This window comes from Indicator indicator, chromosome 2 (genome assembly GCF_027791375.1).
Source record: "Indicator indicator isolate 239-I01 chromosome 2, UM_Iind_1.1, whole genome shotgun sequence".
Taxonomy (NCBI): Eukaryota; Metazoa; Chordata; class Aves; order Piciformes; family Indicatoridae; genus Indicator; species Indicator indicator.
The window spans coordinates 32,696,556-32,722,209 of NC_072011.1; the positions used below are offsets into that span (position 1 = coordinate 32,696,556).

General features: G+C 39.0%; 1 protein-coding gene across 1 annotated transcript; it reads right to left on the reverse strand.

Annotated features, from left to right (window-relative positions):
• Nucleotides 1-15,701: 15,701 nt before the first annotated feature.
• GNG4 (G protein subunit gamma 4) lies at nucleotides 15,702-22,375 on the reverse strand. Its single transcript, XM_054396206.1, has 2 exons — nucleotides 22,274-22,375; nucleotides 15,702-15,830 (listed from the first exon to the last, which is right to left on the reverse strand). Exons 1-2 carry the CDS (start codon nucleotides 22,367-22,369, stop codon nucleotides 15,702-15,704), a joined length of 225 nt encoding a protein of 74 aa, XP_054252181.1. The 5' UTR covers nucleotides 22,370-22,375.
• Nucleotides 22,376-25,654: the final 3,279 nt, after the last annotated feature.

Sequence of the window (25,654 nt, forward strand, 5' to 3'; positions counted from 1 at the left end):
TGATTAATAGAAATGTTAATAATTAATCAAAAATCCCGCGGAAAATATTAATAAAACCTAGTTACTGGTTCTAAATACTCTATTGTGGAAAGGTATCTCAAAAGCAGGAACGTGTAACAATTTAAACATGCCGGCTTTGCCCACAAAGGGGAACTCTAGAACTCGCCCAATAGAGCAGCCAGGGCAACAGAACCTGTAAAGAGATGCTTATGAAAATCAGCTTTGCTGGGTTACTGCAAATCGCTCCAGTCCAGTGTATTCGGTTACTGCGTTTATAATCCCAAGAATATGTGGCGCATTGGAATCCATGCCGGCCGGTGGTGGCATCTGCACATGGATGCTGCTGTGCTGGGGAGAGGCTTCTCTCTGAAGGATGCGTCCCTGGCACGGTGTAGGCAGGCAGATGATGCGGCTGTCCGGGCGGGCTGTGATCTGGGGTATCTTTGGGGCTTGGCCTTTTGAGCAGCTCTCGTCCCTGCGGCTCTGGGCTCGGCAGCCTTTGTAGCTTTCCCTCCTATGGAGGGGTTCTTTAGCTGCAACCTCCACAGCGGCTCTTGTTGCTTCTTCCAGTAAAACAAGGCAAATTGCTCACCCTTTGGGCTAGCATTTATAGACTTCCCACAACAATGATGGCCAGCGGCAACAAAGATTAAGAGATAGAAACCTGATACTTTAACCTGTAGAATCAGGTTTTCTCCACATATCTCCAAAGGGACACACACCTAGCCCACTTGGACCCCAAGGCATGTTCAGACAAGCCTGTGCAATGTAGGCAATGTCCTGGAAAACCAGACCTCCTGGCTCCTGCTCCATTGTCTGGTTCAGGGCATATTTGAGGCTCTGTCCCTTCAGGACAAGTGTGGAGCTGGTGCGGGGGCACCAAGTGGGGGAAACCCTTCCTCAGTTAGTCTTTACTTGTTCAGTGATGCAATTATCTGCTGAAAACCCCTTCTAAAAATCATGGTACAATAACAAAATAGCTTCCAAGAAAAATCCTTTGCTCATCTAGTAAGGAGGGGAGTGCTTCACTTTGGCAAAGAACTGCAATGGCAGCAAGGAGCATGACTCTAATTCCAGGAGGGATTTTAGACAAAGTGTCCATAACTGCAACTAGGTCACGGGCAAGAATCAATGGTAGCATTCCTGATCTTGCAGAAGTGTCTTTAAAAATAATCCAAGCTCAGCTTTACATCTTTTCTACAGCTGCCCCTTTGAGAAGTTGGGTAGCTATAAACTGGCCTGCCAAGAACATCTGCAGCACACCATGGTGTCCATTTGCTGTTACAGTTTCTGCAATATTTTTAAATCCAAAGATTTAACTTCAGCCTTCCAAAGTCATGATCTGTAAAAGATGCAAGCAGTGGTACTCTCATGTTGTGTATGACACTGAAAGTGTACACCTGTGTATAAATTGTGAGATGATCAGACCAAACGTTAACCTGGTTTTCAGAAGTTTGCATTAGCAAAGCAATTCCATTTTGCATTCTTGAGGGCTTTTATGAGAACTAGTATTTTGGGGAAGCAAGCTGATACCAGGGCTGATGGATTTCAGGCATGGAGTTATAGGCACACTTTTTGAGAAGTCTTGGCTCGTATAAAAATGAGATGGTTTTTTCCCAGGGATTTAAGAATCTTGAACGTGTATACTATGAAAAGATAAATGGATCTGGAATATAACTTCTAGATAATATTAAATGATTTTCCTGAAAGACAGAAAAAATTGATCTGGTATATGCCTATTGTAGATATAATACATTCAAAAATACATCATTTTCATTCTGTGCTTTCCAAACAGATTTAGTCTTCTGACATTACAGACTCAGGTGGTACCTCTGGCACACAAAGTATACTACAGGTACAACACGTTGGGCGCAAGAGCTGGAGATAGAAGGGACAGAAATGTTAGCCCCCAGGCTGCTTGCAAGTTTAAGATGATTCTGTAAAATTTGCATAACATCTCTGAATAATCATCTCCTGTCTGACACCAAGAAGATAATGATGGATACCGGAGCTGTAGTTATGTACCACGGCTAGCCAGTCTCTAGCATTCAGGTTTTTTAATGTATGTTTGCTTCATTTTTGCCCTGAGTGGGTGACTGAGATTTTTTTTAGGACACTAGCAGCACATGAAAAGAGCAAGAAGCAGGGCAGAGCTGCATGTGTTTTAGCAGAGTTCATCCCCAGAGAATTGTGTGGTTTATTGATCTCTGTGTGCTCCATCTGAAAGCAGAGGAACGACTGGTGAGAGATTCCATTTGGGGATTAACTTTCTCCACACCTTGCAGTATATATTAATATGTTACATTTTGCATTGTGCCTTCAGTTATTTAAAGACAAATATTAAAAGTGATTACAAATCAGGGCACAACAGATTTTACTAGAATTTAAAGGGTTGAAAATTTGCATCCCAAGAATGTGTCTTTTTTTAATTGTAAATTCTTTCCTTACCTTCCCTGGGATTTTTAGAAGAAATAGATTTTGCTTATTCTCCCAAAGAGAAGAGATTCCTCTGCTTCCCATTTTGACTTTCCAAAGGAGTCCCAGACTCCTTAGCTTGGACTATTAAATGCTTAAGTGTGTAATGTCATCATTGTTGCTGGGGTCTCATGAGGACAGACAAAAGAGTCCTGTGAAAACTGATCTCTGTAAAATAGGCTGTCTTGCTGACACGCCTGCCAGCTCATATCATTAGCAGCAGCAGCGAAAAGTCAGTGGTATGTGACCAGTCAGCTCTAAGGACCATGATGGACAGGCAGGAAGAGAGATGTAGTAGAAAGCTTTGGGCAGCACACAGCATGCAGCCAGTGTGGCATGAGGTCTATGCTCATTTATACACTGAATGGAGGCAAGAATCTAACAAGATTTTGCCTGTGGCTGTCTTCCTTAATGGTCTCTTAAGGGAGTCTTACATTAAAAAAATCCAGATACAGTATGACTACCAATTCTACTCTATGTTCAATTCTACTCTATGTTCTCCTTTATTAAGAAATTTGAGAACTAAAAAAGGTCAAGGAGGCAGTATTTCCTTTAGAGAAACCCCATTGATTTGACTGTTTCCATCATAGTGATCAAACGCTTCAGGGCATGGTTACAGTGGAACTACAAAAAAACTACACCCACTGCCTTCCATTTGTCTGCTAGGTGGGTGACCTTGTTGTAGAAGGATATCAAATCGCTTAAACGAGATTCTCCTTTTGTAAACCCATGTTGACTCTGCCTGATGACTGCATTTTCTTTAAATGTCTTTCATTAATACACAGTATACTCTTCTCCATATTTTTTCCAGCTATTTTTTCCAAATTAACTTCCAGTTAAGGAACATAAAGAAAAAAATGTTGTTTTGTCTAAAATTGTCTATTTTTTTGCTGACTTTTATTTTTAAATTAAGTTTTTGCATCTTCGTGTCCATATGGAGCAGTGGCTTTAAGTTTTGCTGAATTAGGTCAGCAAAAATGTTGTACCTTGGTTTTGGCTCTGATTTGTGGCAGAAGCCACAGTTTGCGCTGATACCACATATTCTGTGGTGTCTTCTTTTCACTGGCATTGAAAGAACCTAGCAATCAGAACACCTCTGACATCATATTCAGATAAGGATAACTCAGCTTTCCTCAAATCACTTTACAGAAACATGGTACGTTTCATGTCTTCTCACAGCATGGTTACTTCAACATTCCAGTGGATTCTAAAGAGGGGTAAATTAGAATATTCTTGTCATCTTCTGGAAATAATGTGTTGTTCAGTTGGACTTTTTTTGTTGGTGGTGATGGTGGTTTGGGGTTTGTTTGTTTTGTGTTGTTTTGGTTTGATTTGGTTGTTTTGTGTTTTATTTTGGTTTGTTTGTTTGTTTGTTTTTGTAACCAGACCCTGCCAAAACTGCACAGGTAGATAGCTACCATAGAAAATTGACTTGCAGGACATCAAAGCTTTCCAAACATGTCAATATACCAACAATAAATTCCACAGTCTTAGCTGACTTCTTGTTATGCTTATGACAATCAAAAATAGAAATGGCCTCAAAACCTGCTGTATCATAGCAGCTAAATCTTGACAGGCACATTTCAAAGAGTGAATAGGACAATGTCTTGCTGCTATGGTTATGGTTATTAATATTTAATAGGCAGAACAATTAATAAAAAATTAATAACTTTATTAATTAAAAAAAAATCCTGTGGAAAATATTAACAAAGCCTATTTACTGGTTCGAAATACTCAGTTGTGGAACAGGTATCTCACCAGCAGGACCATGTAACAATTTAAACAATATTACAAAAAAACCCAACAGAAACAACAAATAGTAATTTAAACTGTAAAGGAAACATGTCAGCTTTGCCCACAAGGTGTGTGTGGCAGAACTCTAGAATTCTCTAGGGCAACAGACCTTTTAACAGATGCATATAAAAATCAGATTTGCTAGGTTACTCACTGCTAACTGCTTTAGTCCAGTACATTTAGTCACTGCGTTTATAATCCACAGATTACGGTACCATGCGGCAGGCGCAGGGATTTAAACAAACCCAAAATGGTGTCAGACACCTGAGAGTGAAAGAGTTCACTTTCACTTTCTGTTGGCTTCTGCAGCTTGTTGCTGTAGCACAGAGGTGGGGAAAGCTTTCATCTCGGAGGGCTTTGTAGCTGAAAGCTTTGTAGAAAAGTGGTTGCTGGTGAGGCTTGTGGGGCTCAGCAGCTTTGTAGCTTTGCCTGTTCTGGAGAAGGTTCTTCAGCTGCAATCTTCTTAGTAGTTCTTGTTGATTCTTCCAATAAAACAAAACTGTCCTGGGGTCTTGGATCCTCCAGGGTTCGGCTGTTGGCCCGGCAAGACATGTCTGTCTGCTGCTGGGCTTTTAGGACACCTTACTGTGAAGTGCACTTGCATCTTTCTGGGGAAACTGAGGCACGGCACGGATTCCAAATTGCAAGGTAAAGCAGGGCTTGGCTTCTTGGGCTTGTAAAGTAAGGCTCGTGGCTTCTCTCCCAGATCTTAGGCAAGGCAAAAAGCTCACTCTTTGGGCGAGTATTTCTAGATTTCCTGCAAAAATGATGGCCAGTGGCAGCAAAGATTAAGAGAAAGAAACCTGATACTTTAACCTATAGTCAGGTTTTCTCCAAACGTGGCCAAAGGCACACACACCTGCCCCACTTGAACCCCAGGGTGTAGGAGATTGTCCAGAGTCAGGACACGGACTCAATATGAGTTAAAGTCCTGCTCAGCCAGAGTCAAGACACAGACCCAATATAAGTTCAGAATCTTGCTCATTTATTATTATAAGACACAGGCTTTTGTAGTATTATGTGCTGTCCACGCGGGTAACATTAACCTGCAATTGGCTAACATGCATTGCTCACGCGCCCGTTACTGGACGCTGCTTGGAATATGCTATCGGCAATGTTTTTCTGCCTTGCAGTTCCAACACCTGGCTTCATCTCCTGTTTACTGCTCTGCCAAGCTTTCTCTTATCAGCCTCTCAAGGACAAGTCAGCCTGTTTATAGTTAGTTTGGCTTGGATTGTGCATCTCATGGCCTTTTATGTTCTGGCCATTTCTCTACACCAAGGCATGTTCAGACAAGTCTGGGCAACATAGGCATATGTCCTGGAAAACCAGACCTCCTGGCTCCTGCTCCACTGTCTGGTTCAGGGCATATTTGAGGCTTTGTACCTTCAGGATGGGTAAGACAACAAAACAGTGTTGCAAGGTTAAGGTTCATTGCTGCTTGGGAGAACTGAGTTCTGTCATTGCCTCTGCATAATACCAAGAAAATCATGAAACTAAATATTTCACATTGCCTTATTTTCCTGAGTTTCTGGGTGTTTGACTGGCAAAAGTCACTCCAGTTTCTAGACCTGAGGATTCATAACTAAAGCCTGAGCAAATGGGAATGTTGTTTAAGATGCTGAAAGTGCTAGCTACTCTGAAGAGACAGGTACTGACAATCCCACCTGTTCTGTTCTGGCTGTACCTCAGCTTCCCACTGTAAGATGCCAGTAGTTCCACCCTCACATTTCTCCAAGATACTGTGGAGATACTCTGTGAAGCAATCCATGATGAGCACCACAGAGAGCTCATCAGGGAATAGTTCTACACTGAAAGCAGAATTTGTGAGTAAATCAGGCCTGGGGCTACACAATGAATCAAGACACCAAAACGGTATCAAGTAACTGCTCATTAACTGAGCATTGCCTATACTGTGCCTTGTGGGAACTCCTGCAGTGGCAATCCAGAATAGTAGTGCATACAAATGAGACAGGCAAAGAGAAGATGCATAAGCAAATTTAACTCTGACATTTCTTAAATGAGTAGTTAACTTAGTTTAATTAATGATATTTTAATGTGTTTTTTAAATTTATTCAGATTCTGTTTAAATATGCTCAAATGCATTCACACCCTTGTTGCAAGGATTTGTTTATCTGGTAGTGGCAGATCTGTAAAGAAATATAAACACTTTTATAGCCTTTTAATTTCTCATGAGTAGATATTTCATAGTTGCTCTCTATAGTTATTTTTCAGAGTCTGAACCAAATTCCTAGAAAAAAAAACATGCATATATTGTCTGAAAAAAAAAAGACAAGACCTCAGAGAGGCTATTATCTAGAACATTCTTTATATTCTTAAGTTTCTGATGAGGTATTTTTTCATTATAATCTTAGCATCTGAAGTTTTTTAACTTGATCTTTTAAGGATATGACTAAATACATATATACATATACACACACGTATATAAGCACTGCAGATATATATTAGAAATCTGTGTGTTGTGTTCTGACAAGTAGGATAAAAGCTGGTGTGCTCTTCAGGGGAAAGCCTCTCAGACAAGAATCAGTACAAGAACCATGGCAGTGAACAGTCTTTGAAATAAGAAAGTTAAGCATAATTTTACAGCCAAAAGTCATGTGAGCCACACCTGACAGACAGGCTGTTATGCTGTAAAGATCTTTAAAGTCACTGCTACTTGAAAGGTTTTTAAGAAGTCACAATGGTTCTTTTCTATAATGTTTAGCTCATTCCTTCCTTTCACAGAAAAAAAAAAAAGTGCATCTCTTTAAAGCATGCTATAGAAAGAACGAAGGGCTCAGCTATGCAGCCTAAAGCTCAAAGGCACAACAGGACATGAGAGGAGTGACTGGCTATGCACAATGTGGAATGGGTGCTCTTCTGAAGCACACTCATACCATGGCTAGTGCATTTCTGTAAAAGGCTATTCTAAGTGTAAGCAGCAGCCTAAGGCCTGCTCCAGCAGTATACTTATGCTGTGGCATATAAAGAACTATTTGGCCAAGACTCCAATGATAGGAAAAAAACCCTCCACCCTGAAATAAAAAACAGCATCAGGCAGGAGCAAAGTCTGAATGTAGTCAGTCACATGAAAGCTGTTGCACAGTTCTGCAGAGAGGAAGGCAAATGGGGGATTATTAATGTCTCATTGTGCTGGCAGGGCTTCTCAACCCTAGAGCCATGGCCTACTGCCATTTGTGGTCACATCACCTGCTCAAGGGAGCAAAAGGCCAAAAAAAAAAGTATTTAATCAAACCGTATATATGACTTCTGGATTTTCCTGAACTGACGAGTCTGTAACTGAAGCATGAGGTTGAACTATGCCTCAGCAGTACCACAGTGTCCAGCAGTATCTTACACAATGCAGACCATAACAACAGAAGTGCTGGCTTCCTGTTTCTGAGAGTATGTGTCATTAATTTTAAATTTGCACTTCGAGGTAATTTCTAGATGACTTTTTTTGCTGTTGCAGTCAACTGTTCATCACTTTATCAGTAGGTGGCAGCAGTAGATGATCCTGTGCAACTTGTAATAGGAATTTGAGAAAGAAAAGATGCTATTTTAGGGTAAAGCTGCCTCAGCTTATTTGTTCACAAGTGTGAGTGGTGCAAATGTACTTGACAAACTCAGATGTGTATCTTCCTCTAAAGACAAAAAAGTTATTCCCCTACTGATTCTGGTATTTATGGCTATACTTAATTTAATAGTGCTCTAAAGCTGAATCCAATTAGATGCAAATGTACAATATTTATTCCAAATATCATTGTCTCTAAAGATTAAATATGCAAGTACCTGTAATATTTTATATAGTATTTATTTTCCCCACTATTTTTCACACGTTACAGTACTATGTAAGTCAGTTTAATGACCTTAAGTATTACTAGTTTTCAGTATAGGAAACCTCTATTTCTTAGCAACTACTCCTCAAATTTTCATTAATTGCCTTGAAGAAATAAATCCAGATTCTGATGCAAACCCAAAGGAGTTCCATAACTGTGGCATTTTCTAGGCGAATTATGTGTACAGATTTTACATCTATACAATGAAGAGATAGGAAAAAATATATAACCATGTACTCCCAAAGTACATATTTTGTTACTCATTTGATATCAGAAATTCAACTGGATAAATGACTGTTATATTAAAGTTTCAGGCTTTAATATGCACTTTTACAGACCATTCTTCTTAAACTGTTCTTTCCTTCTGCTGGAGCTGATCCTGCTGTAGGTCACTGCAAAAAAGCTTTGTTACAATGTCCCTCCAAAGCAGCTGGCAATACCTCCTGTGTTTGCCTTTATGTCACTGACAGAAAAGTTTGTATTTATTTTAATCTATGATGTGATCTAGAATAGATAATTTTAAATACCCCCCCCCATCTTCCCCCCTCTAATTTCACAGGGAATAGGTTAAAAATCTTGCCTATCAGCAACAGCTAAGCACCCTGCTATTAATTTAATACATGGCATAGGAATCAAAGAAAGGAAATTTGGTGCCTAGTATAGAGAAAGGAAATAGTTTCTAGTATTTAAATTACAATATTTTAAATCAAGGCAAACCAAAGAGATTAGTCTGATGAATGCAAGCCAGACAACACTATAAGTGCTACTGACAAGTTATCATTTCAAGCACTAGGATATGAAGAAAGGCTTACTCATAATAAGTCAAAAACTTCTTGAATCCAACTTCTGTTTGAAAGTTCTCATTCCATGAGATGGCAGACCCAACTCACACTGCTATTTCTGGGCCTGAAATAAAAAAGGGCAAGCTTAATGGCATGTAAAATAAAGCTGAGAGAGAAGAGTGCAATGCTAGGAAGGCAACAAGCTTGATCTTGTTCTCATTGAAGTTAGTGGGAATCAAATCAGGCAGTTTGATGAAAATAAGAACTTACTGCTTTAGCCTACAGGAAACCTTACTGTGAGACAAAGCCACATTTGAGAGGTGTGTTTGTTTTACTGTTTTTTTGGTTTGGTTTGGTTTTTACATCATGCTATACACTTAATGACATCGTATGCATTTATTTTTAGAAAAATATCCAAGAATTTTCAGGATTTTTTTCTGTGTAGAGTTTGAGGCAAGATGTTTGAGCACAAAACTCAACTATGAATAGCAGATTGCTGAAACTATCTCAAAGGTCGGAGCTGCAAAAAAAATGCAATGACATTTTATGGTTTGAAGAGGTTGGAGGAAAGGACATTCTTTTAAATGTTCATTTGTGGTAAAAAAAGGCCCACTGAACTGTCCTGTTTTCCACCAAGGAGTTATGCTTATGCTCTTGAGATAGATTATAGGCATCTGCCAAAACAAATATGCAATTTACAGTATTAGTCCATGCGTTTCCTTTTTTTTTTAAGTTAGGGACATGGAAACATCTTAGTAGGCACAGCAGTTTTTAACTGATGAAAATTATGAAGTGATGAAAGAAACCACAAGCATGGGAGTCTGCTATTAAAACACAAGAAATCTAACATATTCGAAACTACTCAAAGAAAAATTTTGGAGAAAAACCTTAAGTCCAAAACAATGACATTCCCCTCTGATGGATACCTGAGATTTGTAACTAGAGCTCTTTTAACTACGGATACTTAAAAGTGCTATGAAATGTTTCAATCTGAGGACCTCAGATGCTAATGCTAATTGGAAACAGAAAGCAAGCTGTTCATAGTACTGTAATAAGCTGTGACAATTTTGTTATTTTAGATGGGAATGTTAATTATGAGCCACAAATGCAAGTTGTTACAAAGCCTTTGAGAATAAAGCTGTATGCCCTATATTCTCCTCCCTTGCTGTTCCAGCTAAAACCATAAATGCGGAAGAACAAATGAAAGTGTTGCCATGGTGATCAGAGCAGCTACCAGATCATGTACAGTGTAGGAAGGATTCCCTAAAGAACCTTATTAAGCATTTTGTTGCTCCTTTTTAACAAATATTTTCAGAAAGCCATTTTTATTTCACTGTCAGTAAAATAGCTACTCAGTTAGCTGAAGCCTATTTTTCCACCTCCCAAAATAAAGCTGAACACACCACACATTAAGAAATATCCTTGTAAGGAATGGGAATATTAAGCTGAAAACTTTGAAATAGGAACCAAATAGAAACCTAATCAAAACAAGGCTCAGTCAAGGCATTTGAATGCTTTTCAGAATAGCTGCTATGAAGCACTCCTGTGCCTACTAAACTACTGGTATTGTCAGCTGCCAAATGAAACCCCAAACCTTTAAATGAAAGACAACCCAAAAGCCTGTTAGTTAGAAGAAATACAGAGTTTTTGCAATAGCATTACAAGAAGTAAATTAACACAGAGGTTCTGTGTTAGGCAGATGGGGTGAATGAGCTGGCCAGCAACAGTACCACAGTTCAAAGCCACCTGTTTCACATGACTAGACAGGTAGCTAAATGCAGTTGGGTGCAGCATATTATCTAAGTTGATTGGCAAGGAAAAGAAAACCTGTACAGTGCAGACATCTTGTATTTCCACTACACAAAACAGTATAAAAACATTGATGGGAACTGCTAAAAATAAAATGGATCATGTATGTGTACTTTGGCCTAAATGCAAATGGCTTTATCCACAAAACTGCCCTTTTTTCTAGCATTGAAATTGAGCATTTAAGTACATCTCAAGGCCCTCAGTTCCTCAGCTAGCCTTTGCCTTGCAGGTGTTTAAGATGCTCACGGAATACAATTTGTGCAGAGAAAGCATGCTCCATTAGAGGTGGATGTTCAGAGCCTCCCTGCAGTCAGACTAGTGCAGCTGTCTGATGAATCTGTCTCCTGCCTTAAATGTGGGGCTGGCTTCACAGACATTTCCAAGGAGTGACATTTCCAGTATACTGACTTGCTGCACGTATAAAGTACTGCAGTGAGGGAACTCTCCTAATGTATCAGACCAGAGAGAAGCTTTCACTCTTCTTCTTTTTCATGAAGAAGAATTTTTAGAAGTCTATAATTTAACAGTTGTTTCCATCAGATGCCATGATTGAGCTTAATTTTACTTATGAAGAAGACAGGTAAGTCATATTCCGTACCTTATTTTGTTTTGTCTTGCTGCATTTTATACAAAATCAAAACAAAAAACCTCCCAGAACCTCCATAAATTACTTGCTGGAAACTTACCTCATGCTAGATTGCAGAGATCACCCGGTGTGATTGGCATCCGGAGCTGAACTGGCCCTGCAGCAGTTTGGCAGAGCAACAGTGCTCAATGGACTGAGTCTTTCTTTTCCTGAAGCTGGGATACCTGTGGTGAGTGGAGCAACCCTTCCTTACCCAGCTGGCCGCTCTTGCGAGAGAGCTGGGTGAGAAGTGAGCTGAGCTGCAGCTTCACCCTCACCCAGGAGACCTGCATGGTTAAACAGCCAACTGCTGGGCAAACTCAAGTGAAAGAAGAGAGTCTACAGATCACAGAAGGAGGGGCTGGCCACTTGGGAGGAGTATAAAAGACTGCTGTCAAGAGGATGTAGGGAGGCAACTAGGAAAGCTAAGGCCTCCTTGGAATTAAACCTTGCAAGAGAAGTCAAGAGCAACAGAAAGGGCTTCTTTAACTACATTGCAGAGAAATCTAACACTAGAGAAAATGTGGGCCCACTGCTGAATGAGGTGGGTGCCCTGGTGACAGAGGGTACAAAGAAAGCAGAGATACTGGATGCCTTGTCAATACTGATGGAGACTGTCCTCGGGAGCCCCAGACCTCTGAGGCCCCAGACCAAGTCAAGATAAAGGAGGAGTTTGCTTTGGTTGATGAGGACTGGGTTGATGAAGAATGGGTTAGGGATCAGTTAAGCAATCTGGACATCCATAAATCCATGCGTCCTGATGGCATGCACCCATGGGTGCTGAAGGAGCTGGTGGAAGTCATTGCTAGGCCACTCTCCAACATCTTTGTTAAGTCATGGGGAACAGCAAAGGTGCCTGAGAACTGGAGGAAAGCATCACTCTGTTCTTCAAAAAGGGCAAGAAGGTAACTAAAGTCTGGCCAGCCTTACCTCCAACCCTGGAAAGGTGATTGTTACAAATAAAGGGTAGTAAGGTGAGAAATTATTAAAAATATAAATTACTTATTAATTTGGCTCTGCCTCACACATAACTATATACAAAAGTTATAAAGGTTCAGTATTTGGTTGAGAAATTGTCTTCACAATAGGAATCCAAAAGCAGTAAATTACCCCACTAACAAAAGGCAGGAATTTCCCAGAGACTTTAGGAATACATCAATTACACAAAATGCTGCTTGCTGATTGTGGGAATTGCTCTTTTGTCTCTTTTTTATAGGAAAATCCTCCTGAACTGCTGCTGCTGCTTATAATCCACATGCGTGTAGGGCAAAAACCCAAGAGAAGAGCCTTGTGCTCTCTGCAGCTTACCTGTTTTAATCTAGCCAGGCTAATTCTTGTGTCACACTTTACCATTGTGGTGGTTTTTAGGCTATGCCTTTAATTTTCTTTTCACAGAGTTTGAGCAGAAAAGTAAAAGAATGTAAATAAATCACAATTGGGTGTAAGAAAGCAAAATAATTATTATTCTAAACACTTCCATTGGAGAGATAGAAATGTTTGAGTCACTACTCAAAACAAAGTCAGTCTGTCTGGTGTTTCTCTGCTGGGCAGTCTGCGTTTCTCTTCTGGCTTTGCTTTCAAAGGTAATATATTGGCATACTGACCTTGAGAAGCTAAGTTTTAACAACCTCTCTGCTTCTTGTTTTTCTTCCTTCTGCCAGGGGGGCCTGGGGAAAGCAGGGAAGGGGGAGGCAGGGGGACAGCTTTCCTGGCTTTGGCCAGGAGGGTTTTGTGCTGTTTCTGTTAATTGTACGTATTTGTAAACATTGTAAATCCTGTATATTTTGTATATATTCATTGCATTCCATTGTAGACTGTAGATTTTGCCTGTAAATGCAGCTACATTTGCTTCCGAACTGAGCTAGTCTGGTATTGTTAATGTTGGAGCCCACCACACTAATGTGGTAGTCTGGTATTGTTAATGTGGGAGCCCACCACACTACAGCAACCATCAAGTATATCCAAAGTTGAAAAAGCCCAGAAACTGATAACCATCAGTTCTCTGCTTAGACATGACCAGACTTGCACAAAACATGCCTAGATTTGACCCTGCATGAGGTCTGTGCCTGGCAGGACATGTGGCTTGTAGGAAGGGCCAAGGTGAATCCACCAATCCACAGGCTTGAGAGAAGGAGGAGTTTCCTCTGTCTCCTTTCATCCCAGCTTCCCTGTTTCCCTCCCCCATCCCATCTTCGTGGGAAGGGGACAGGGATTTTGGATGTGCTGCCACAGTGATGGAGCAACTTATCCTTGACATTGTCTCTAGGCATATCAAGAATAAGAAGATCATTAGGAGCAGTCAGCATCATTTTACCAAGGGGAACTCGTTTAACCAAATTGATAACCTATTATGATGACATAATCAAGTGGATAGGTGCAGTGGATGTGGTTTATCTTTTTCTCAGGAAAGTGTTTAACATCTCCAACAGCATCCTCACAGTGGCCTGGATGATCAGGTAGCGAGGCAGATTGTGAACTGGCTGAAGGAAAGAAGTCAGAATTGTGCTTAATGGGACAGAGTCTAGTTGGAGGCCTGTATCTAGTGGAGTTCCTCAAGGATTGGTACTGGAACCAGTACTATTCAATATATTCATCAATGACCTGGATGAGGGTCAGCAAGTTTGCTGACAACACAGAGCTGGAGAAGTGGCTGACACACTGGAAGGCTGTGCTGCTGCTCAGCGAGACCTGGACAGGCTGGAGAGCTGGGCAGGAAGAAATCTAAAGAAATACAAGGACAAGTGTAGAGTCTTTCATCTGGGAAAGAACAACCCCATGCAACAGTATAGGTTGCAGACTGACCTGTTGAAGAGCAGCATAGGGAAAAGGGACCTGGGGCTCCTGGTGGACAGAAGGATGACCGAGAGCCAGCCATGCACCCTTGTGGCTAAGAAGGCCAGTGGCATCCTGGGGTGTATTATAAGGGGTGTGGCTAGTAGGTTGAGAGAGGTTCTCCTCCCCCTCTGCTCTGCTGTGGTGAGGCTACATCTGGAATATTGTGTACAGTTCTTCGCCCCTTGGTTCAAGGACAGGGAACTGCTCAAATGAGTCTAGCACAGAGCCACAAAGATGATTAAGGAAATGGAAAATCTCCCTTATGAGGAAAGGCTGAGAGAGCTGGGTCTCTGACTCGGAGGAGACTACGGGGTGACCTCATTAATGTTTAAAAATATGGAGAGGGTGTGTCACAAGGACAGCATCAGGCCCTTCTTAGTGATGTCCAGTGATAGGACAAGGGGCAGCAGGTGCAAGCCAGAGCATAGGAGGTTCCACGTGAATGTAAGGAAAAGCTTTTTTACTGCGAGGGTGACATGGCACTAGAACAGGGTGCCCAGAGAAGTTGTAAAGTCTTGTTCTCTGGAGACATTAAAAATCTGCCTGCATGTTTTCCTGTATGACCTGCTCTATGTGATCCTTCTCTGGCAGGTGGTTTGGACTCAATCTTTTGAGGTCCCTTCCAACCCCTACCATTCTGTGATTCTGTGGCTACAAAATAAAACCAAGTCAGTCACTGTCAATGGCACAGTGGTCTTGTTGCATCATTCTTTTACCGTTTCCCTCCATCTCCATAAATGTTGCTCTCAAGGGCACAAACATGTAGAGAGCAACTTAGAAAATGTAACCTCTCTCTGTACTGATCAGGGCAGATTTATACCTTCAACTAAGACTCTCATGAACATCAGATATATTGCAGTTCAGTTTACTTTCCAAAATAATTTAAATCATTATCATTCAAAACAAGGAACAAGTAGCAACGTTTTTCTAGTTTTATTGATGCTGTCCTGCTGTTTAACCATACATCTTCATTTTGCTTGTAGTTACAGCGTTGCTTAACAAAGACTGCTTTTGTACTCAAGTTTATTAGTCTTCACAAAATCACTTACTGTATGACTGATCGTTCCAAACACCATAAATCACTGGCATGGCTTCCTAAATAGTGCTAGTTGAGGAAAGTTCCCACTATTCTTTTTAGATATAAATTTGTAAAGGCAAACAAATTAAATTCACCTTCCAAAGCAAAGAAGTGTGCTAAAAATAGTTTCAGAATTGGTAGAACTCATTTAGGTCTCAGAAAAATCTATGACTGGCAAAGAGAGGTACAATTTGATACTGTACTCAATACTTTCATTAAGACCAAAACAAGCTTTATGAAGAACTGAAATTATTATACATTGGTCTGACAGATTAGGATTACCTTGATTTTTTTTCTTATATATATATATATTTATATATAAAGTTAACCAGAAAATGTATTACCTTCTAAAAATATTGTGCTTATAGGTTAAATATTTGTATCTGAACAAAAAGCACTAAAACTAAAAGCATGCAACACTGATAACAAACTGTAGCAGAATAAATTTTTAATTGAAAACCAACTCAAAGGATAGTACAAAAGAGTTTCTTCTCCCTAAAGGGATTTTCAGATGCAGGTACTGGAATAATAAGAGGATCTTCTGCAATATGAGCATCACAATAAGCCAATAAATCTGCTGCAGCCTTGGATACCTAATAGAAGAGAATAGGGAGAATTACTGTAACACTTAATTCCAAATCAATCAGTATTGCACAAGTATTCTTCACATAACATATGATAATAGGAGTAAATTGGCTTATTCTTTGAATCACTGAAGACTACAACTCGGAATTTACTCTTACCAGGCCTACTAATCCCTATATACATGTTATTTAACAGTGACATGAGATGGTATCAATTATTATACTTCTAAAATGAACAATTCTAAATTTTCCAAAGTCAACTGATGGTTTATGATTACTGAAAACTCCTACAAAAATGTGGCAGTGTGTTGACATACAAGATATTTTGCCAAAGCAAAAAAATGAAATGCTAAACCATTTCAGCTGCAGTTGAAATCTTGTAACCTTTGCATCTTTGTGCCGTAAGAATATTGGTGATACTAGGTCACTCCGACTTACTTGTTTTTCCAAGATTTTAGATTGTACATATGAAATATTTTTGTTCTGCTCAGTTAGCAAGTTATTTACAACTATCTGTATCCCTCTGTTTAGTTTTTGTGTTTTCAATATTATAGTTAGGAAAATGAAATAAGAAGTCTTTACAAAAATGTCTTTTTTACTGAGCACCATGACAGACAAACACTGAGGTCAGCATGTTTGAACAACCATATGGAAGATGAAAAACAAGTCAGATTTCTGGTATTTTTTTTCTAGCAGGTGTGTCATCACTGTTAACTTTAGCTTACCCACACTCTGCTTGCTTTGGCATGAGTCCAGCCTGTAGTAGGCTTCAGATTAGATCTATGAAGTCGGTGGGTGCTGGGTCAGGATTCACATGAAACTTAACTTCTGGAAGAAGACAATTAACTTTTTATTTTTAAATATCCAGAAAAATATGTCTTTGTAGAATGTTTAAATGCATAAAGTATTTATGATTGGCATCCCAGTACAGACTGTTTTCTCAGCAGAGGAAGTAAAGGTGCTCATGTTACTTAAAATTAGTTTTCTTTTGAATTGGCCTGTAAGACACAAGTGCAGACACACTGTGTGTGAAAAACAGATTGCTGGGCCAGTGCAAGCATACCACTGAGCAAATCAGCAGAGATATCAGAAAAAACACTGCTTCTCAAAAGAGAAGCAGGTCAAACAAAAATGTGTGGAAAATGACGAACTTCCAAGTACAAAGAAAGGATTGTAATTTTCACACATAATCAAATTATCTACTTGCTATTCAATGAGAAATGAGGCTTTGGGTGTGAAGGCACTGTCTACAACAGTGAGGTAAAACTGTAACAAGCAAACAAAAAACTTAAGAATCTTATCAAATTCCAAACTTTTATTTAAATCATATTCTCCAAAGAAAGACACCATATAAATGGACTATGAAATTCCTATCAAGCCCCAAAAACAACAAAAGACATAAAACATACTTTTCCTAATGACCTGTGCTACACCTCAGTAAAGTATAAACTAGCAGAAAAATGCATCCACTAAAGAGGAAGTTATCATATTTCCAGTAATGTTAGTAAGAATGTTCTACCACAGCATTTTGGAGATTTTCAAGTAATGACAGTCATCAGTACAATCATAGTTATTTAACACTTTTCTGTTTTCCTTCAAGCTCAAATTAAGGTAGTTGTATGCTCTAATTAATTTAATACCAGGTCCTGAACTCTTGGCTTCAAAGAGCGAGTCAAACTCAGAACCACAGGTGCATACAAAAAGCTCAATGACATTTTCAGTGCTATGTCATGATAAACATAACTGCCCTAAAACCTAATGGAAAGCGAATCTAATTATCTGCATCCCAGAGACAGAGTTCATTAAAGACTTCTAGCACATTCCATCTTCAATTACTAGGCTTCAGAACAAGGGCATTTTTATTCATGAAACTAACTTTTTTTTTTAAAGTAGACCGACTCTATAGGAGCAGAGAGCCAACACTAGACTTCAACAGACCAACCTTTCCAAAACTATCTTGTTTGTCCATATGTGGATAAACTCAAGTGTGTTGCTTTTTATTGCATGGAAGAGAAGTACAACTGCAACCATCATTCTTAGAAGGGGTAAACCCAGTAAACACTTTCTGTTTCTCTGCATATTACTGTGCTTTGACATCATATGATAGGAAAAAGGGTTTTCACTAGCAGAAACACAACATTTTAATCTAACTTGTCTTTTAATGCTGATAGGAATGTCATGAAACAGACCAAGCACTTTCTTCAAAGTCACAGTGCTTAAATAGCAAATTAGTTTGCTTTTAGACAAACCATAGCACAATTTAGTGGAAAATAAACCTGCATCAAGAAGGTTTGGGGAGGAGAAAGCCTCCCATTGAGATTACAGTAGTTTCAAAACTGAATTACGGTCATTTTTTTCACTTAAACTGAAGTAGTTCAGTTTTGTGCAGTAGAATGCTGACCGTTTACCAAGGGGAGCTAAGCCTGCTGATCACATTCCAGAAGCAATGAAAACATTGGTTCCCCTGTTTGTGAGCAGTGTTGGCAAAGTCAGAGCTGTGGCCGAAAACCCAGCAAAATACAATGTTGCCTCCAGCAAGTTTGGTGCTCAATGCTATTATTCAGAACAGCAGCAATGTGACACCTCTGCATTGAGCAGAGCATTAAGGTTACAGCAGAGATGGCTGCTTTAGCTTGTGTCAGCATGCAGACGATGCCTCCTGGCCCACACTGTGGTTTGTTACTATACAAAATAATCTACTGACCACCCTCTTTGCACCATAGAGAAAGTTAAATGAAGGTTACTCGACCAGAGCTTTTATTCACCTTTTGATTTATTTGTAGTTGAATACTGCTGGACAGTTTCATAATAGCTTTCATTAAGAATTAAAATAAGCATATGTAATTTGCATATTCAAATAAAGCAAACAAATAATTTCAGCTCCCTTATTCAATACAGCTTGGTCTGCAGATTCAAAGTAATGTATACATACTGCAGAAGTGGATGAAGAAAAAGATCCGATTCCAATTTGATGGATGAATTTTTTTCTTTTTAATCTTTTAAGGTGCATAGAGGAGATGGAGTGTGAAAGGATCACAGCACTGTCACATTTTATACAATTATTTTTATTCTGTAAAAAATACATCTGGTTGTCAAATTACCAAAAGGAAACAAACAAGCCAACAAAACCCAAACTAAACCTGCACACAAAAACCAAAACCCTAAAACCAAAACCAAACCAAACCAACCAATCAAACAAAAAACAAACAAACAAAACCCCACCAACCAACAAAAAAAACCTGAGCCACTTGACTCTCAAGTTAGTCTCAGGAAGACTGTGGAATTTACCATTATATTTCATGATAACAAAGGTGATAAAAACATCCAAAATAAGAACATAATCCTGTTAGCTGCACTAATAATTATAAGCTTCAATGACAGGGCAAAATGCTGCAATTACTATGTCATCTGTCTTGTCATGGATTGTGACTAATTACCATCCTTGATACAATACCCACTCTGCTTATCCTTTACATCTAAAACAAAGAGATTCACACACATTTATTTGCAATCCCACTGTTTATCTCTCAACACTATTCAGAACCCAGTCAGGAATATTTTCTACCTTCTTATGAAAAAAAGAAAATTAAATAACTGATATACCAAGATTCTTAAATGTCGGAACAGTCCTTCTTGCTTTTCTGCGTGCAGAGAGAAGAAGTAGTGCTCTAGTGTGAGGTGTCCCTGCCCATGGCAAGGGGGTTGGAACTAGATGATCCTTGTGGTCCCTTCCAACCCTGACTGATTCTATGATTCTATGATTCATTCTTGGGACAACTCTGATAAAGCATCAGTATTATCTTTGCTTTCTCAACTTTACAGCTAGCATCTTCAGGTGATGCATTATTCTACTAGTCATGAGGCCACTGCTTGCTTTCAGCTGATGCTTCCTAGCTTGGAATCTGCACCTTCTGCTTTCTACTTACTTCTCCATTATAATACTAGCTGTTACTTCTGCAGTGGAGTACGGCAGGTTCAATTTACAATCCTTCTGGGACTGTTTACAAAAACCCATTGCGGTAATACTCCTTCCAACTACTGATCAATAAATCAATAACTTCATCCTCCCATTTTACACTGTCCTGTTTCTTTCACACCTCAACAAGAAGTTGTCTTTGTGGAAGCTCAAAACACTGCATTCCTTGCTGCTCTGTCTGGTTACAGGACTTGATTTTTAAATCAGTTGAAAAATTGAGAACACAGTGGGGAACATGCAACTATCAGCATACTTCTAACTACAAATTTTGAATTGAACAGATCAAACTCCTGATGGTTACAGCAGCTACTCTGCATAGAAAAGCACCTCTGTAGTAGAAAAATGAGCCAGAATTTCTGATTTCCCTAGTCAATAAGGAAAGCACCTTTTCAATGTTAACCATGTGGCCTTGTCTCTTATAAGAACAACCACCTTGGCTATAGCTATTTGCAAAACTGTTTAATTAAATTATTTGGAAAGCACTGCTCTTTTGTTTAATTAGATAGTTTTGGCAGATGCAAAACATCAGAAAAAAAAATGAAGTTAAGTTAATTTCTCTGCCTTTGCAGTTATGAACCAAGAACTCAAAATCTTCAGTTGAAACCACTGGGAAGTCTCTTGGTAAAATGTGTCTATACTGAAACACATTTGACTGCTTTAAGATTAAAAGGGAATAAAAAGACCACTAACCTCTTCTCACAATCCCTCATATACTTATTCAAAGAAATTCTTGAAATCCAGACATAAATATTTTGCAGATTGTATCTGTTTTATGTTTGTATAGGAACCTTCAGAATACTGAAACACATTAGATATTCTTTAGTGTGTTTTTGATCCTAAGCTGTTTTGAAAGGTGAAACAATTGCACTCTCAAGCTATCTGGTTTTTAGGTCTGCTATACTTGCTAATAACTTTGTTCTTTTTAAGTAAGCTAACTGTAAAAACAACCTATGTCCTTATTTATTAATTATTAACTTATGTATAACATTCTTAATTACAGAAAGACATCTAATGAAGCTATCTGCATAACTGAGGTAAATATGTGGTATGTGAAAGTTACTGCTGCTTATATAAAAGCAATCTATTAAGTATCAACATGATCAAATCCTAATAAACTGGGAAGTGTTTTTTTCCAACCCTTTCCTCTGCCACTCATGCATGCCCGTACCTTCTTGTCAGTTCTTTTTGTGCAGTTGCAGCCTTATTTGAATCAGGGGACTAACTGCATGGCACACTGAAAAGGCAAGACCTTCCTTTATTGAAGGAAATGCCTGTCCCTGTGAACAGGCATCTATTATGTGGTGAATTTGCCAAGACACTGTACAAAACAAACTATAGTTTTGCAAATTCAGTGGTCTTACAAGACATTGCTAAAAATTGTAACAAAATGGACCAAGTGAAATGTCTGTTTTCATATAGCAAAATAAGACTATTCATGTGAATTTCACTAATGTTTTGGAATTATAAATACTATATTTCTGATTAGCAAGTTTATGATACTATTTTAAAACCATAATTATATCCTATTGCCCTCACGCAGACTACAGGCAGAATTTCAGCGCAGACTGGGCACAGAGACTTTAAGACTACATGAAGAATTTAATGTGCAATATTTCTAAACTGTCTTACTGAGTTTATAACCTCAGCTACAGTTTGTAACAGTTACAGTTGTCTGCATAAAAATGGCTTATTTAAATGGATTCCTTTTTCTAGTCTTTCCATCTCTAAGCTCCAAGTAATTATTTCCTGTTTTCAGAGGCAGACAGAAACCATGCAAATGAGATGAGCATTGCTTCCTTAAAACTGTCTGTTATATTATTAGTATTTAGGTACTTGATTTATTCACAGAATTTTAGCCTAGTAGAAGGCAGAATGACAAGCAAGAATAATCCACAGGGAGTTAAAAACGTTGAGAACTTCTGTTTAGTAGTGCCTCTAATTAAAATATTTAATCCACATAGGCATGATAAACCCAAAACTTCACATAAAACAGGCTATCAAGTGTGAAGAATTATAACTATATGTTGCAATACTTTGTGTGTGTGTGTGTGTGCACAATAACATCTATGCTAAATCAAAGCAATTCAGCTTGTCTCAGTCAAAAGTATTGTAATATCTTAAAGACTTCTTCCAGTCTTTCAAGAAGTGTCAAGAAACCTTAGCTGCACTTTTATTCAGCTACATGTGACAAAGAAGAGCACCTGTGGATCTGCCAGACCATTTAAAATATTTCACAAAATACCACTTCTGACAGATGTAAAAGGCAGTATAGAAGCAGACTACAAGCTCATTTTTGAAATTTATTCACTAGAATCAAGCAGTTAGTATGTAATTAATTCACAGTATTGAATATTGTTTTATAGCTCAAAATAGATTTTTTAATTTCAGCTGATCAACTCTTTCTGCAATGTTAAAGGGAGGCTGTACCACAAACTAGTCAGTGAATTCAAAATATCAACAATAAATCTAAGTTTACCTTCATCCTATCCATGTATGCTTCCATTTTTAATTGCTCCACAGCTTTTCTGGCTTGAGATATATTGGTTGTACTGTTTGACACTGGTTCCTTCATTTTGTTTTCCTTAAAAGAGACAAAGTTCAGACCATTTACAAGTACAGGTAGCAAATACAGCAGTCAATGAGAGGACAGATACCTGAAATCTAATTCCCAGACAGGCTGTAGGCCACAAATACAAACCAGACACCACTTATTTCTGTTCTCTTGTTCAATAGGATCTCATTGCATCAGATACTTGCACCCTCCACTGCCAGTGTTCAATCTCATTTCTGCAAAAAACATACAAATGCAGAGTATGTGGCCATCATTTCAGAGTGAAATGGTTGCCCTGGTTCAGATTGCCAACGCAGAACAGCTATTCACAAGCAGACCTTGCAGCCATTACCCAGTTACACCTAGTAAAATCAAAACAAGTTTAGAAACATGCTGCACTCACCAAGCATCAGAAAGAGAGACTTTTTAAGACAGAGGATGAATAAAAATTCTGACTACAGATTTAAGGAGTCTAGAAAGGAAGTAATTAATTAAGAAATAATGCAGTGTTTTCCAACTTTTTACTTATGCATCCCCAGTGAAGTCTAAAGATGACTGCAAACCAGTACAGCATACTATAAAGTATAGGAATGCATTATTTTTTTAAAGATCTGCAGCTAGTGGGAAAGGACATCTAGTTAAGGTATGGCAGCGTTTGGTTTTCTTGTATTGCTACTCCCTGAGGTCTTAAGGGCATGTCAACTCATTATCATGCAGTTCTCAGAATTGTTACCAGATCAGTCAAGATGATTACATTCAAACCTTGAATAAACTTGCAACGTATACGCCCTAGGTGGTCCACGTGTTAGGAGAGCTTGTGCTGACACCGTTATGCAGTACTGGTCTAAGACAAATAACAGTTGCTATTTTGAAGTTGATTAAAGTTGATTGAAGCTGGACTAAGCCCACATGAAGAAAGAGAAAATAAGAAACAGAGGACCTAGACAGGTAGGTGCTGAAGTTTGGATGAGCCAAAACATTGGTCTGTGGTTCTGTGGCATCTGCTATGCCAGAAGTGCCATCTGAAGCAACATTAGTCTAGTACAGAGTGTTAGAAACCAAAGTTAGGCAAGGCAAGTGACACAGAGTGTGAGAAGCAGATGGGATGCAGAAGAAAACACACAAAAGTAGGGATTTTGCATTGTTACTGAAGTTTTAGGCTCAAGTCTTTCAAAATTAATATTTATAGCTTATTTCTGGACAAGAAGTGAACATCTTGAACTACACAAATTTCATTTCTTGAACCTCAGTAGTTTACCTGATAGCCAATTCCTGGAGCATAAAATACAAACCAAAAATTTGGTAGGATGTAGGAAATGCTTTTGAAAAAAAAACACCAACAAAAAACCCTAATATTAAAAAAAATGTATATGCCATGTCTTAAGCATGTTAGAGTCAATAGAAGTTTGCAATCCAGGGCACAAAAAGGATGAAGGAGTAACTTTTTAATTCCTTTTATTTTGAAAAAATGCAGATGCTCAAAACAAGGCAGACAGCTGTTTCTTCTTTATAAAACTGGTAACCTGTGCTGTAAAATGGGATGGTGGAATACAAACACAATAATGAACCACACTCAACACTAATTTGAAAAGAAAAACCAAACTTTTTCAGCACTTGAAGTGTAGGCAGGGGAAATGCTACCTTAAAATATTAATTCTGCCAAATAAAGCAAGAGCTTTAATATACGCCAACACAAATGAAAGGTTTTCTGTACGTGTATGTCATTTGAATGGAACACAAGTCTCCTGCTTGCATGCACTCTAATTAAAATCGTGTCGGAACACAGTAGCTTTTCTTTTTTGTCTTGGTCTTTGTTTACAATCTTTTAACTCACAGACCTCACAAGGGACAGGATTAAATACACGTGGAGGAACTGGCTTTTGTACAATGCCATGTACAGTACAAAAACCCACAAGCAACCAGCAGGCTCTAAACAGTTTCCAGATGTGTTTTGACTTGCAGTGAACAAGTGTAAAGGATAAAAGGCATTCACAAGAGCACGAGATTCTGAATTACAGCTCATCTCTGGACTTTTTGTTCAACTCACAGCTCATTTTAAACAGTTGAGTACTTTTCAGGCCTTCAGGCAGGCAGAATTAGCTTTGTACTCTATCTTGGAGAAGTGGGGGGCAGCCTGCAGAGTCATAGAATGATAGAATCATAGAATAAACTTGGTTGAAAGGGACCTTCAAACGTCATCTAGTCCAAACTCCCTGCAACAAGCAGGGCCACCATTAATGAGATCAAGTTGCACAGAGCCCTGTCCAACCAGACCTTGAACGCTTCCAAGGATGGGTGGTATCTACCAACTTCTGGGCAACCTGTTCCCCTGTTTCACCCTCTTCTTTACATGTAGTCTAAATCTATTAGTTTAAAACCATTACCCCTTGTTCTGCCACAAAAGGCCCTACTAAAAGGGCTGTCCTCATCTTTCTCATAGGCCCCTTTTAAGGCCACAATAAGGTCTTCCTGGAGCCTTCTCTTCTCCAGGTTGAGCAACTCTAACTCTTTCAGCTTGTCTTCACAGGAAAGGTGTTTTGGTGCTCTGATCATTGTAAAGGCCCTCCTCTGGATCTGCTCCAACAGGTCCATGTCTTCCTTGTGCTGAGAACTCCAGACAGACACGGTACTCCAGGTGGAGACTTACCAGCATGGAGTAGATGAGGAGAATCACCTCCCTCAACCTCCTGTCCAAGCTTCTTTTGACGCTCAAAAGGAGTAACTTCTTTTAAATTACCTAATAAGCCTCGAATAGGAAATTACTTAGATGTGTTTGCTAATGTTTGTTCTTGATTGTGCTTCCAGCAACCCCCTATTAAGTTAGGTTGATACAAACATACAGAGGTCCTGACAATCATTGTTACAGTAACAGACTACATGCAATTTACATGTTACTGACGCATGCCGACAGACCTGGATTATATAGGAGCTCATTTATCCAGTGTATTTTTATGCAGTGCAGTGAGCTAGTGTCTGTGACATTTTAGGGGGAAGGCTGATTGCATTATAATAAAATAGTGACAGCAGCCACATGGCCTTTTTCAGCCAAGTAGTTTCTGCTGACTGGTACACTACACTAGCCAGCCACTTCCTAAAGCATTGGGCAGTGACAGCCTCCCGGCCAGCTGCACCCTTTTTCTAGGTGCAGTTAATTCATTTGTGCCAATGATATTAATGTTCAGGGATCCTAAAAATGCTCATGAAGAGCAATTTTTCTTTATTTGTTTTTAGGATAGATTAGATTTTACCCAACTGCACTTCAAAGGCCAGCTTACGATAACCCAGGAAGTTGCATAAATATTTGCA